Here is a 15,791-nt window from a genome sequence, read left to right as displayed (position 1 = left end):
CTTGGCCCTTGATGAGAATGCTCCACTTTAAAAACATTTTCTTCGGATGATTGAGTTTTGTTTTGTTTTTTTTGATTTTTTAAGGATTTGTTAATTATTAGGTTGATTATGTTCTTGGTCCGATTTAAATGACACATTGCATATACCCATACTTCCTTGATTCGTAGCCTGGCTTTAATTTATTTTTAATACCTAGTTTCACATTTACTCAATTGCAAGATTTGCAAAATATACATTGAAACAAGGTTGTTTTTTAATTTGAATCAAAATCATTATTATGATTGGGTTTTTTATAATCTCAATTGATTGTGTGTGGGGGGGGGGGGGGTGGGGGTCCTTTTTGCGCCTTGGGCTAAGGCTTTCTGTAGAGGGTAGGAAAGTTAGGCTTAACTCTCTCTGCGGAATTCCCCTGGAACCAGTCTTTGCACAAGACCAAACACTCCAAAAAAAAAAAAAGAGAAATATATATACCTATATGTATATAGTAACAGTAGAATAACTGTTAATCCAAGAATGTTAGCAGCAAAAATAAATAGTAATGACAGTAAACATAATGATAAAAGTAAATGGGTTCTCCATAGGATAATACTAAAAAGAGCCCAAATTCTAACTTACTTAACCTTATTACCCTACAAGGCCGTAAACTCTCTATCCTTTTGATTGAGATGACAAAGAGTATGGTTTTGCAAGAGGGAGGGAAAAGATCGCCTAGTGATGCATGCTAAGTCTGCTGTGTATACTCTACTGTCTCAACTCTCTATTCTCTTTTGTGCATCACTTTCTTTTCCTTTTTTTCTCTTCTTTCACTTTCAACTTACTATTCTAATTCTCTTGGTTACTGGGTTCTTGTTCCCATTATTCTTCCTACCGTTGTTACTATTCTCTCATGATTGATGTTGAGTTCTTCTCTCATTCTTGTTGTTGTCCTCCCCATATTCATGGATATTGTTCATTTTATCCCCAAGAACAATCTCAAGTGATTTCCCCTTTTGCTCTTACTTTCACCAACTATTTTGTCTGTTGCAGGCACTCAGCACGTTCTAGCCGTATACAGGTGGGTTCACTTCCAATATCTTCTGGCCATTGGTAGTGGGTTCACTACCACTACTTGCTTAGTGGTGAACTTCATTCCACTTTTCGGCAAAAGCCAATCCAGCAACAATACTACTATTTCTCTCTTTCTCTTAACAACAAACCCTCATTAATCTCCTCTTCCCTCACTCTCTAACATGCATTAGATGGTTCCCACCAATTTCTTACCCATTTTGGTAAGTAAGCTTTCCCAGCAAACCACACCATCTATTCCTCTTTAGTTGTGGGCCCTACCTTCCTTGCATTGGCTGAGTTATAGGTTAACAAGGCTCCAACTGCTCCATTTCCCATTCTTTGCTTCTTCTTCTTCATGCGTTTTCTACGGTTTTTGAATTTGGCTTGTTTCCTCTTCACGTGTTTCCTACCATTTTTGATTTTCTCTTGTTTCTTCATGTGTTTTCTGCCACTATGGCTTTGTCTTGTTTCTTCATGTGTTTCTTGCCGCTGTGACTTTATCTTGTTTCTTTGCATGTATCCTGCCGCTGTGGCTTTGCACGGTTTCAATTTGTTTCTTGCACTCTCTTATTATATCTTTCATATAACTTTTTATTTGATGTAAATTTTAAAAATCTAATTATTGAATCAGATATTCTTAACACACATGTCAAATTTCATTTAAATTAAATTTTATTTACTATTCAATTAATAAAATTAATTTTTATGCAAAATTTTAGATCTCAAAATTTTGATATTTAAATATTTGATTGATGACATAGTTATTGATGTTTGATCTTATTAGAATTTTTTAAGCATTAAAGATATAATAAGAGAGTGCAATCCAATAGTTAGATTTACAAAATTTATATCCAATAAATAGATATAGAAAGAGTTTAAAAAGTTTCTCTCTAAACTAGTATTTAATGGTGAAGAATAATTTCCTTCAGCTTCTTTTTTGTTTTAGTCGGATGTGTGATATGTGACATTCATAATTAAATTCATTGTGGAATTAACCATTCACATGAGAGGAAATAGTATCTCAAGGAATACTAATAATTTTTCCAAAGTTTTAAACTTATAATATGCTATTCTACTCTTTTACTGCAGATATGAGGTACCTTTAGGAAATATTGTCGATATTTAGATTCTTAGAATATTATATGATATTTCTACTTTCTTAGAGCATTAGCATTGGTGAATGCTAATGCAAAATCTAAGAAAAATTTAGCATTTTAAGCCTCAAAAACCCTTGCATCAGAGAATTGTAAACAGCAGTATTGCAAATTTTTTTGCAATACTGCTACAGTACAATTCTAAACATAGAATTGTACTATTCACAGTATTGCAAAAAAAAATTAATATTTTACTCATTTTCCCTCGAAATTTCTCTCTCATCCCTCTCATTTTTTCTGTTCTCTTCTCTCTCTTCCTTCTCTGTTTCTCCATCTGCTCTCTCATCTCTGAAGCTTCATTGCTAAAATTTCTCACTCAGATCTCCGAAATTTCTCACCCATCTCACATGGCCTCTCTCTCATCTCTCATCGCACGGCCTCTCTCTCATTGCACCGGTGCTGGGTTTTGGATTTTTGAGGTTGGAGGTTGGATCAGCATGGATCGGCGAGCTGGGTTTGGATCAGTGGTCTGAGATCGGTTGATGGCGAGCTTCGATGGTGGCTCCGGTGATAATTTTTTTGAATGGGTTTGCTCCGGTGGCTCCGGTGATGATTTTTTTTTAATGTATTTGAATGGGTTTGCTCCAGTGATGATTTTTTTTTTGAATGGGTTTGCTCTGGTGGCTTTGGGGATATTTTTTTTGAATGAGTTTGCTCCGGTGGCTCCGGTGATGATTTAATGGATTTGAATGGGTTTGCTCCGGTGATGATTTTTTTGAATGGGTTTGCTCCGGTGGCTTTGGGGATGATTTTTTTTGAATGGGTTTGAATGGGTTTGCTCCGATGATGATTTTTTTGATCGATGTGTGTGTGGTGATAGGATGCTGTGTGTGTGTGGCTGTGTGTGTGGGTTTGAATGGATTTGCTCTATGTGTGGCTTTGTGTGTGGGTTTGCTCTGTGTGTGACTGTGTGTGTGTGACTGTTGAAAAGCTCAGAAAAAAACAGTTGAAAATAAATAATAAAGAAATGTTAAAAAATAATATTTTAATGAGTAAAAGAGTGAAATAGAAGTTTGGGATGTAAGACGTATTGTAAAATTGGATGGGATAATAATAAAGTTTTAAATGGTAAAATAAAGTAACATTAACATTTTCCAATGCTAATGCTCTTAGGGTTCCACACTTCTACTCTTACTTTTACCGCTTTACCTAATTATTTTTGTTAGAAAAAACTATTACTGACTATGGGTTTTTTTGGGTTTCTCGTAATTGATTAGACGAGTTCCAGAGAGAAAAACTCTTCTTTATTACTGACTTGGTGTTTTACTTGTCATTCTCATTAAAAAATGCCACCTAGCCATATTTTCTTATTCAGCTCCACATCACCACTGATGCCATTAACTTAACTATGGTTAGTTAAAAACTCAACTCTACTTACCCACTTACACACAGCCGGATTTAACACAAAATCAAGTGAACAGATTCAAAAATTTTCTCAAACACAAATCTATCTGCCTCTCTCTCTTCTCTCTCTCTCTCTCTAACCCTATTTCCCCAATATCTCTCCAGAGAAGATATTGGGCAAACCCAGCCGAAAACATGGTCTGAAAATTTTTATTTTTCTGGAAACGTATTGGAGATGTTGCTGCAGCTGGTAGATATTCTAGGACAATTGGGTTGTTTTTTTTTCCTTTGCTCAGCCTTTCAGTAAACCAAACTAGGATGCAAAAAAAATGGGGGAATGTAACTGAAGATGCAGCTGTCATTTGACTAAAAAAAAAGTGCTGGTTTTTCTGTTTCTCAACTCCTCTGCTCCCTGCCTAGGTCCCAAAGCTGGGCTATGTTTTTTCTTTCATTGTTTTGGCCCTGGCAAATATAACATTGGGTTGTAATGTAACTTGTTGTGGCCTTCATGTGCTACCCAGGATGCTCATGGCCAAAGTTTTTGTAATACAATAGCTCTATGTCAATAAAACTTCTAGCATTTCTCTCAAAAAAACATCTCTAATAGTCTACCAAATGAGAAATTTTATTGTCAAAATGAAAAAAATTTACAATGAGATTCAAACACCAAAACAAAAAGATGAACCTCATCTATAAGCACAAAAATTATTTGCAAATACAATAACTAAAAGCTACAATTCACATCAGAACAACTATACCAAATACCACTAATACAATCTTGCCCACAACAAAATACCACTAATACAATCTTTATTCAAAACTTTGGGACATCAATCTTTGCAGCAGCATCAACAACAATGTTCAAATGCAAAAATTATGGAACCCAGCAATGATTGGCCCTTCTCACTGAATTTCGCCGCCGCAGACATTTGAAGATTCTAGGCCTTTGATTTTGAGAAAGAGGAAGATAGAGTTGTGTTTGAGAAAATTTTTTAATTTGTTTAGTTGTTTTAGGTTAGATCTGGCTGTGGGAAAGTGGGTAAGTAGAGCTGAGTTTTTAACCTTGGTTTGATTTTCTAATCATAGTTAAGTTAACGGCATCAGTGGTGATGTGGAGCTAAGTAAGAAAAGATGGCTGGCGTTTTTTAATTGGGTGTTGGGATCTCCTGTGTGGATAGGCCAATCGCCCAAGTAGAGAAGCGGCTTTAGTTGCTCCTCCTAGGCCCCTACCATTCTTGATCAAAAAAATAAAAAAATAAAATACGTATATAGGAAAATTGAAACTCGAACCAAAGTTATCTTTTCCGTTTCCTAAATATCTCTATGGAATGTTTCGCAACCCATGAATTTTGTTCAAATTAGTTTCAAATTAATTCCAATAAATAAATCAATTTAGCTGTAGATTTGTTTAGGTTCATATGTAATTTGTTTTGTCTAAAGAGTAAATTGCTTTTTCTGTTTGAAAAACCCATGATTTGATTAATTCTAGTTCTAATTTTTGTTTTAAGAAATAATATAGGAATTAGTTCGCTATTAATTTTATAAAGTTTACCAAATTTTGAAAAATAAAATTCAATTACAATTTCACAGAAAAAAGCATGGTCGATAATCTGCCGTTTATCCTAAAAAAAAAACATGGTCAACAATTTGCCATTTATCCTCAAAGAAAACATGGTCGACAATCTACCGTTTATCCTCAAAAAAAAAAACATGGTCGACAATCACAGTTCAACCGTCTAATCATATACTTTCAAATTTTAAGTAAGTTAATTTTGTGAATCTGCATGTGAAGGTTTTCTTTAATTAATACATGTAAAGAAATGAATATTTTAACTTTACACTAGTTCAACATTTGATTTGCTCTAAGAGAATTAAAGCATGGTGTAAAAAACATTCTCTTCTCTTCCCGTGTGTGCGTTAAAAATACTTAGTATTCTAAAAAAAATGGTATAAAAATAAAACATAGAAACACATGTATAAAGGTCTTAATTTGATTTACTTGAGACAAAGTTAGTGAACCGATCAAGAGAAGCAAGATATTTTTTATTTGTTAAACTTTATTATTGTATACAACAAAGTTTATTGGATATGGTGATTAATTATTGATTAAAAAAAATGATATTTAAGTAGTGGGCTTAAATGAGAACTGCAAATATTTGCCACCTCAATAGTTTGTAAAAAATGTTATTAAAAAATTTGTGACGATAGTATTACTCTTTTAATAGCCATGAAAATAATTTTTGTAGCAACAACTTAGGTGAGAAGTCCCATATCATATACCAGTAGCAATAAAATTATTGCACCCACTCACAATCACACATTCGAAACTGGGAAAGCCCCACTCCCACCCAAACCGACGTTTCTATCTAACTCTCATTTGTCCTGTAATGAATTGGGCACCAACATACTGTACATTGAAATGCAGCAGTAATCTACAGCCAATTTATATATAAGAAGGCAGCTGGACCTCAAGGAGAAGTAAAAGAAGCTTAGAATCAAAGAAATCAACACTAAGATGGATCACATTCATGGTGAGGGAGTGAGTGAGTTATTTCAGGTTCAATGTCATTTGTATAAACACATTTTTAGCTACATAGATTCCATGTCACTTAAATGTGCAATTCAGCTAGGCATTCCTGACGCAATCCACAACCATGGCCAACCCATTACTCTCCAAGAGTTGGTCTCTAAGCTTAATATTCACCCCAAAAAAACTAGCTGCGTGCACAGGCTTATGCGTCTATTGGTGCACTCTGGCTTCTTCGCTAAAACAACAGTTCATGAAAATCAAGAAAAAGAAAAAGAAGAAGAAGCCTATACCCTCACACCTTCTTCTAGGCTTATCCTCAAAGATAATGCCACTAGCTTATCACCATTTGTTCTGGCATCGCTTGATCCTGCACTTGTAAGCCCATGGCAGTTCTTGGGAGATTGGTTTCAGGGGAGTGAGCTCACACCTTTTGAGAAAGCACACGGGAAAGGTTTCTGGGATTATTGCAACCAAAGCCCAGAATACAATAACATTTTCAATGAAGGAATGGCGAGCGATTCCCGACTGATGAGCTTGGTTGTTAAGGACTACCAGCCCATTTTTGAGGGTTTAGGTTCATTGGTTGATATTGGAGGTGGTACTGGGACAGTTGCAAGGATTATTTCAGAAGCTTTTCCTCACATGAAATGCACTGTGTTTGACCTCCCCCATGTTGTTGCCAACTTGCCAGATAGTAAAAATCTGAAATTTGTTGGTGGCGATATGTTTCAGTATATCCCTCCTGCAGATGCCATGCTGTTCAAGGTATGTGGCATACGAATGTGTCTTTAATATTTGAAATAATAATATCTCAATTTCACTTAAATTTGATAGTTTATTTGATGGTTGGTGCATTATTTTCTAGATTTAATAATGTTCAAAGTGTCATGTTTTTTAAAATTTTATGATATGATAATACATAGACTTTTCAATTTGTAATATTTAATATAAACAATGAAGCAGGTGTGAATTTTTTTAAGTTGCATCCAATTGTTTATTTTGGCTATTAATATTGCCTATAATAGGGGGGTTTCTATTTTGGGCTCGAAGGTGGTAATAGAAATTTTTCTTCATGTGTGCGTGGATGTTGTACTTGTATGTACCATTCATATGATGTAAAAAAGCTCTTTAACGACTAATACTTTCCATAACGTACATGTTTACAAACTACAAACAGTTAGAAAGATAATTAAGTAGATATTGGGTAGGTAATCTGAACAATATAAATGATAAATGATAAATTTCAATACTTCCATAGGTGAAAGAATTTCGAAGAATTATTTAACATTATTTTGAGGTTGGCTAAATTTAAAAGATGCTCGAGATATGAAGGCTGAAGCTCTCTAATTTGACTGTTATATTACTATTTGGCAGTCGATTTTGCATGATTGGAGCGATGAGGAATGTGTCAACATACTGAAAAATTGCAAGGAGGCTATTGGGAAGAAAGGTAAAGAAGGAAAGGTAATTATCATAGATGTAGTGATAAATCAAGAGAAGGATGAACATGATGTTACCACTACAAAGCTCCTCCTTGATGCAGCAATAATGTCTTTGGTTACTGGAAAAGAGAGAAACAAGAGAGAATGGGAGGAACTGTTCTTGGGGGCTGGCTTTAGCCACTACAAAATTGTGTCATCATTTGGCATGAAGTCTGTCATTGAGATTTATCCTTAAGAGATGAACAAGTACCTATGTATATTAAGCCGGCAAAGACGGTTGACAAAAAAAAAATATATATATATATATATATATAGTGTTTTAAGCTTGATACCTTAGAATAATGCTTGCGAGCATAGGAATTAAACTACTATCAATCTTGAAACTACCTATTGTAAGATATCATAATTAAGCATAATAAATTGTGCTTTAGTATCTTCTTATTATTTTAATATGGCTTCGGTGCAGGTGGCCCAAAATTTAGGAATTTCTTCTAAATTATTTTACTTTGTTTTTCGCCTAGCAAAAAAAAAAGGTATTAAAATAAAGGGGGAGGGCAAAGCCAAAGGCCATAGCCTGCGTTTGGTTGAGGATTTGGAGTAATCGACATTTTTCTATTGCCCATCCCTTAATAACAACACTTTTGACCTTCTAATCTATGTTTTTTGGAGAATTAGCTAGTCTAGGTGTTTGGATATACCTGAAATTAGAGATTCACTAAAATCCAGATGAAAAATAGGAAATAGTTAAGATAGTGGTACCAAAATCATGGCGACTTTTTAAGCCCATTTAGAGATTTTTTTTTCAAGAGACACATGAATGGGTATATTAGGATCATGAAATCCTGGCAGCTGAACCACGTACACTTGTCTTCCATCTAATTGGCCTTGAAAAATGACATTTTGAACGTCTCGCAAACATAACCTCTTACAAATTACAAATAGAAAAGAGCATCCTCGATCAATGCTTTGTCATAAAAATGATATTAAAAACCAATCAAATAATGAATGTGGCCCTATCAAAAAAAAAAAAAAAACCTGAATGTGGCTTTTTTTTTTTTTTGAGAATCAAATAATGAATGTGGCTTAAGCCTCAGCGACCGTTATGGAAAAATGTAAAAGAAGAGAGGAAAGGCGTTCACGGTGGGACTCGAACCCACAATCTCCCGCTCCGGAGGCGAGCGCCTTATCCATTAGGCCACGCGAACATTTTTGTTTTAAGTAGGATAGATATTTAAATATAAACTATAAATGAGTTCAATAATAATAAATTCCCACGTGAGCACTAATTGACTCTTCATTAATCAGTCCGAGTATCAGTACGACTTTTTTCTTATTATTATTATCATTTTAATTTGAAAAATGATATATTCATAACATTTTCACAAAGAATTTTAAGTAGGAAACTATTGCCAGTTGTTATTGATGGAGCAAATAAGTAATCTTAGTATTAGGTTCAAATTTGAACCAATAACAACTAATCACCTATGATTTGTTGTGAAAATATTGTAAAAATGTTGTGGACATAATATTTTTTTTTTTTAATTTTTAAAATTTTTTCCCTTTTGCTAAGAACTGATAATAAGTTGTTGGAGTAATTGTAAACCAGCCTCAAGATAAATATTCTATCCTTGAAGATACCAATGAATTACTCCCCCCTCTTTTTAGGTAAACAATGAATTCTTATAAACTTACACATATTTTGGCTTCTAAAGTGTACAACTTTATCAACTTTATTTAAAAATATTAATTGCACTCTTTTGTTTATTAATAGCATTGTTCTTGTTATTTACGGTGAGTTCCAGATAACTTAACAGGTAAAATCTCTAATGGTTGTAAAAGAAAGTTGAGGTTCAATCTCCACCTACACCAAAAACCAATTAATGTCTTTGTCTGATTATTATTAGGAGCGGATCTTATAGGTTAAAACTCTCTGATACTCTTTCTCATTATATATATATATATAAGATAGAAATTCTACTCTACTTTTTATAATGTTTATTTTTTTTTATTTTTTTAAATCTTTTTATACAAGATAAAAATTATACTCTAATCTAATCCAAGTGTATATGTGTGTAAAGTTTCCTCTTAGAGACTTGAACCTTGACCCTTGCCCCCCACACCCATAAACACTTATACTTGTGAAGAGACTATTGCATCAAGTATATATGTGTGTAAATTTCCCTCCTCATCATGTTTATAACCGGATATTCTACAATATTTTCCAAGTTACCTTATATATATATATATATATATATTAAAAATGTTACTTTATAAAAAAAATTTGGAAAAAATTTATATAAATTTTCACCTTTTAAATATGAGTGCAATTTCTATCCGGATGGTGCATAAAACCTCTTTTTACACCATCCAATATAAGTATGCCACGTTAGTTTATTACAAAGTAAGAAATAGAGCTTGCCACACACAATCAAGGCTTACCAACAAGCAACAAACCATCTACTTCTGCACTTTCTCTCTCTAATCGGACCATCCCTATGGCCAATTTTCTCAAGCTCCCTCAACTTTAGTTGCCAGCCAAGCTCCACCACTCCCACCACCCGTAGAAACTTGCTACTCTCTTTCACTAGCTCCCTTTCTCTCCGATTCACATGAGCCCAGTTAAACAACCAAATGGCACCATAGCACCAACCTATATAAGCTCACTTCAACAAGCACTTAAGTTGCCAATCCAGATTAAAAGCAAACTTAAAAACCAAAGATTTCTTTTTTTAAAAATCTTACTACAAGAATTGCTTTTTTTAGATTTGGTTTTGTGGGTTTCATTCTTCCCAAACTTTTTCATGTAATTGGCAATGAAATTCCACCATGGAAAGGTTGATGGCTTCTATTCTTATGGATTGAGAGATCAATAGTGTCTTAAGTAGCATCCACATTGGGTCTAGAGGGATGTTAGCATTGCCCCCAAAGGCTCCTCCATGGCCCAATTCCTCCACCGCTAGTTGTCCTCCACCTCTAGTGGTCGTAACAGGAGTCGCTCGGCAGCATCTTTGTTTAAGGAAGAAGTGGCATAGGATTTGGTTTTCTATATGAAGAGGGTTTTGATTTAGAGTGGAAGTGATTAGTCTTTTATTTGCAAAAATTTGATGTTGCACATCATTCTTGGAGGGCATAAAAGTACCCTTTTATGCCACATCCGAACTGAATTTATTCTCTTTAAATATTATTATATAAATTATTTTTTAAACACACTCAATGACTCTCTCTCATAGTCATTTCCTGTTTACTCGTTTACCCTTCATAAGCCAAAACCCTACCAAAACCTCAAAATCGAATTTCTAAACCCTCCATTTTCACACATACACATACAAAACGAAAGAGAGAGTCACACACAGCAGTGGCTTTTGTAGTCTCTAATGCCTTTCACTACCCCAAACTGCACTCTCCACTAAGGAATTTGGGGTCAAAGTTCTTAAAGCTCCCACCTTCGTTCCTTAGGTAATGTGTAACTGCCTCTCTTTCCATATTTTCTCTTCAATCTCTCCTGTCTTAGAGTGATCTAGCTAAGAAAATTTGTAAATTACACAAAATGAGGTATGTACTTTGACTTGCATTTGGTATGTGAGTTTTTAATTATCTTGCAGATTTCTTTTTATATGTATAATATCTTTTTGTTGTTTTTGCCAATCATATCTATTTGTAATACTGCATATAATTAAATCTGTATGTTGTTCCTTTTTTGCTTAATCACAAAAGTAAATTGTTGAAATATATCCAACAGATGATACCCACAACGGTTTTATGAGCAATTTGAATGAAATTTTGCATCATAATGGTGTTAAAACCCTCATTGATGATGAGTTCCAAAGGGAGGAAGAAATTTTTGCAAAACTTCTGGAAGCCATTGAAAGTTCAAGAATTTCAATAATTGTATTTTATAAAAAGTTTGCATCTTTCCCTTGATGTTTGGAAGAACTTGTCAAAATTCTTGAGTGTAAAAAGAATGACCAAATTGTGTTTCCAGTTTTTTATATACTGGATCCATAAAAAATACGTAACCAAAAAAAGAAAGTTTGAAAAAACACTAACAAAACATGAAACAAAATTCAAGGATAACATAAACAAATGCAAAGATGGAGGGAAGCTCTAACAGAAGTTGGTAATTTATGTGGTTGGCATTACAAAAATAAGTATGTATATAACACTATAAGAAAAAATGTTTATTGCAACGAAAGATATTGTTGCAATAACATAGTCATTGCAATAGTTAATGCAGGCTATTGTAATAAAATTTGAATCTGTTCATGCCAAGTTGGCTTCTCAATTAGAATCTATTTGTCAATCTATTCATGTCTAGTTTGGTCAATCTATTCATCAAAACTAGGCATGAACATACTCCATCCACAAGACTTAGGGTACGTTTGATACACTGAATGTAGATTACATTAGAAATAGTAATCTTTATTACTAGGAATAGAAAACATTGTAATGGAATAATTATTACTATTTATAAGTTTGGATGTTACGTATGGAAAGCTTGTAAATGATGATGTATAAGGAAACTATATATTTTTGGAAATATATTAATTTTAAAACCTATTATATATACTAAGGAATAGCTATTACATCCATTTTAAAGAGGAATAGCTATTCTTCAATTTAAAAAATAGTTATTCCAATGTAATTGTGGGGCTTGTTGGTTAAAAAGATATAGTAATCCTCAGAAGTGGGCTCGAGGCCCAACGGCCCAATCCGAGGACGCTTAGTTATCCGAGGATAGCCTAAAAAAGTTTTATTATTATTAAATGGATAATATAGGAGAAAGGAGTGGATATTGTATACAGTGGCATAACGTACGTCCGAGGACGCCAAAGTTCGAGGTGAATGTAACTTTCATTTTATTGAAGAGACTCCGCTAAGTTGTATCTGAACTGGAAATTGGGTATAGACCTAAGGGGGAGTCGGGGAAGGTATCAAATATCTTCCAAGGCCATCACCTCCACATTAAATGCTTTCCAGCTAACCCTCTGGCCGCATTAATGTGGAGGTGATACCTGAACAGTGACTAAGCAGCTTTATGGCCACTGAGCAGAACGTTTCGGTAGGTGCTAGATGAGACAGAAAGGAGCTCCCACGATAAGAACTACACGTGTACAATGGAAACGGAGGGGAGGACGGAGTATATAATATAGAAACGAATGAAATTGTGAGGGAGAGTCTTTTTCAGAAAAAGAAGAAAAAAGAAAAGAGAGACGGACTGAGAGAAAGCCGAGGAGAGTTTTTCTCAAGGAATGAACCTAAAATATCCCTTGTTACTTGATGAGTAGAACCTTTCCTGTCAAACAGCACTAGTTCTTGTACCCATGCTCTAAAAATTTATTGTTTGGGCTTGTTAGGCTGAAAACCCATTCATACTCAGGGTCAAATCCAAATTGAGTCCCTACAATTGGCGTCGTCTGTGGGAAGAACTTGATCTGTTAAGAAGGAAGGGCAGGTGTGATACTCACGATGGAAGAGGGAGTACCGCAGCAACTATTGGCAGGCCCGCAACAGGCAGATGCTAATCAGCACCAGGCAGAGTCTAGGGGCTCTCAGCACAGTAATCCGTTGGTGGACCACGGACACGGGGAGGATCATGAAGGGAGTACCCGAACAACCCATACAGATAGAAGCCACTCTCGGGGGAAAGGCCATGCTTCCCCTATAAAGAGTGGAGGAAATTTGCAGCGCGAGATTAACAAGTTGAAGAGGGAATTGCAATATGAGCGACGAAAGCGTAAGGCTCATAACTCTAGGCACTCCTCTGAGGAGTCGGATGACACCAGTTACAGGCAAAGGTCAAGAACTCCACCCAGCGAGTCTTTTTCGTGTGAGGAGGAGTACCACCGTGGGCGAAGAAATAAGAGCCTGATTCGCCAGGGTCGGAGGAATGATGCCTTGAACAAGACTTTGGATCAGGTCTCTAAGTCGGCCTTCACGCGACATATTGAGGACGCTAGTCTTCCTCGGCGATTCCACTAGCCTGTGTTCACCATTTATAATGGTCGAGTAGACCCAGTGGAACATGTTAGCCACTACAGCCAGAGAATGGCTATTCATGCCAGGGATGAAGCCTTAATGTGCAAAGTTTTCCCGTCTAGCCTGGGCCCAGTGGCAATGAGGTGGTTTAATGGCTTGAGAACTAATACTATTGACTCTTTTGAGAAGCTCACCCAGGCCTTTGGTGCGCGTTTTATTACATGTAGAAGGGTTGTTCAACCCTTGGGGTCGCTACTATCCATGTCTATGCTGGAAGGGGAAACCCTAAAAGCCTACTCAGACTGGTACTGGGAAATGTTCAACGAGGTGGATGGGGCTCACGACGACATGGCTATGAACACTTTCAAGAAGGGTCTTCCAACCGAGCACGGTCTGAGGAAGTCTCTGACTGGCAAGCCTGTTACTAGTGTACGTCAGCTTATAGATCGGATAGACAAATATAGAAGAGTAGAGGAAGATCAGATGCAAGGCAGATGAAAGTCTAACGCAGTAACTCAAGAGAGGAGGGATTTCAGGCCGGACCGATATAACAACAACCGACCTCGAAGGGACTTTGGGGGGCAGTCAGGGCCTGCCAACTCCCAGGTGGTTAACACTGTGTTCCGAGAACCAGTGCAGCGAGTTTTGGAGAAGATAAAGGACGAGTCGTTCTTTAGGTGGCCCAATAAGATGGCGGGGGATCCTGCAAAGCGTAATCGGAATCTTTACTGCCAGTACCATCAAGACCACGGACATATCACCGAAGATTGTAATAATCTGTGGGATCACTTGGAGCAGTTGGTGCAAGATGGGAAGTTGGCCCAATTTCTGCATCACTCCGGCGGCCGAAGAGGCCACGCAGGCTAGGCGTCTCAGGGGGATGCTTCAAGGGGACCTCCTTTGGGCATGATAAACGTTATATTCGTTGCCCCGGGGAGAACTGGATCTTGCCCTTCCAGGGTAATGTCTGTGTCTCAGTGCTCGGAAGAGGGCTCCAGTTCGAGGCCGAAGAAAGCTAGACCGGGTACCTCGGTGGTGTTAGGCTTCTCAGAAGAGGATAAAAGAGGAACCATACAACCGCATGATGATGCTTTGGTGGTTACGATTAGGATCGGAGGGTATGACGTTAAGAGAGTGATGGTTGATGATGGAAGTGCCGCCGAGGTAATGTACCCTGATTTATTCAGGGGGTTAAATTTGAAACCTGAAGATCTGACAACGTATAACTCCCCACTGGTGGGCTTCGAAGGCAAATCGGTCACCCCGTTGGGAATGGTTAGATTACCCGTGCAGACTGGTTTAGATATGGTGGAGGTGGATTTTATTGTGGTGGATGCCTTTTCTCCGTATACGGCTATTTTGGGAAGACCATGGTTGCATGCTTTGGGGGCTGTTTCTTCCACCCTTCATCAGAAAGTGAAGTATCCCTCAAAGGGCGAGGTTTCAGAGATTTTGGGAAACCAGAACATGGCTAGGCAGTGTATGATAATGGCCATTCAACATCGGCCAGAGATAAGCACATCGGCTGTAACCGAGGGTGATTTATAGCAATCAAGGGTTCAGGGAGCCCAATTCGGCGCGTCCCCAGAGGAAATGGGGTGTGAAGATTTGGAAAGGGTGAACGTTGGCGATGATCTAAAGAAGTATTTTCAGGTCGGGGCTCAGTTGCCTTTGTTGGAGAAAGAACAGTTGGTCGAGGTTCTTAGAAGAAACGTTGATGTGTTTGCATGGAGTGCTTATGAAGCCCCGGGAGTGGATCCGGAGTTCATCTGTCATCATCTGAATGTCAACCCCTCGTGTATTCCAAAGAAACAACCACCTCGGCGTCCGTCCAAGGTACACGTCGAGGCTATTAAAGATGAGGTGACCAAGTTAAAGCAGGCTGGGGCAATCAAGGAGGTATTTTATCCTCAGTGGTTGGCCAATACAGTCGTAGTGAAAAAGAAAAATGGAAAGTGGCGTGTGTGTGTTGATTTTACGGATTTTAACAGAGCGTGCCCAAAGGACCCTTTTCCTATGCCCCGTATAGATCAGTTGGTGGATGCTACGGTGGGCCATCCTCGGATGAGTTTCTTGGATGCCTTTCAAGGCTACCATCAGATCCCACTCGCATTGGACGACCAGGAGAAGACCGCATTTCTCACTCCCACTGGAAATTACCACTACAAGGTAATGCCCTTTGGTTTGAAGAACGCAGGGTCTACCTATCAGAGAATGATGACGAAAATGTTTGAGCAGCAGTTGGGCAGAAACATTGAGATCTATATTGATGATATGGTCGTAAAGAGTAAGGTAGTG

At 37.0% G+C, this 15,791-nt stretch overlaps 3 protein-coding genes and 1 non-coding gene across 4 annotated transcripts; 3 read left to right on the top strand and 1 right to left on the bottom strand.

Annotated features, from left to right (window-relative positions):
• Positions 1-6,023: 6,023 nt before the first annotated feature.
• LOC111989181 (trans-resveratrol di-O-methyltransferase) lies at positions 6,024-7,961 on the top strand. The gene is made up of 2 exons (XM_024020967.2): positions 6,024-6,840; positions 7,450-7,961. Exons 1-2 carry the CDS (start codon positions 6,061-6,063, stop codon positions 7,750-7,752), a joined length of 1,083 nt encoding a protein of 360 aa, XP_023876735.1. The 5' UTR covers positions 6,024-6,060; the 3' UTR covers positions 7,753-7,961.
• A 688-nt stretch (positions 7,962-8,649) lies between these two features.
• On the bottom strand, positions 8,650-8,722 carry TRNAR-CCG (transfer RNA arginine (anticodon CCG)). Its single transcript has one exon. It is a non-coding gene; the product is annotated as a tRNA-Arg (tRNA).
• Positions 8,723-13,754: 5,032 nt separating this feature from the next.
• On the top strand, positions 13,755-14,360 carry LOC136065314 (uncharacterized). Its single transcript, XM_065768349.1, has 2 exons — positions 13,755-13,922; positions 14,079-14,360. The coding sequence occupies exons 1-2, from the start codon at positions 13,755-13,757 to the stop codon at positions 14,358-14,360; spliced, it is 450 nt and encodes a 149-aa protein (XP_065624421.1).
• A 96-nt stretch (positions 14,361-14,456) lies between these two features.
• Positions 14,457-15,041, top strand: LOC136065313 (uncharacterized). Its single transcript, XM_065768348.1, has one exon. The coding sequence runs from the start codon at positions 14,457-14,459 to the stop codon at positions 15,039-15,041; it is 585 nt and encodes a 194-aa protein (XP_065624420.1).
• Positions 15,042-15,791: the final 750 nt, after the last annotated feature.

Source organism: Quercus suber, unplaced genomic scaffold, assembly GCF_002906115.3.
Source record: "Quercus suber isolate HL8 unplaced genomic scaffold, Cork oak 2.0 scaffold_924, whole genome shotgun sequence".
Lineage (NCBI taxonomy): Eukaryota > Viridiplantae > Streptophyta > Magnoliopsida > Fagales > Fagaceae > Quercus > Quercus suber.
This window is presented reverse-complemented; position numbering and strand designations above follow the sequence as displayed.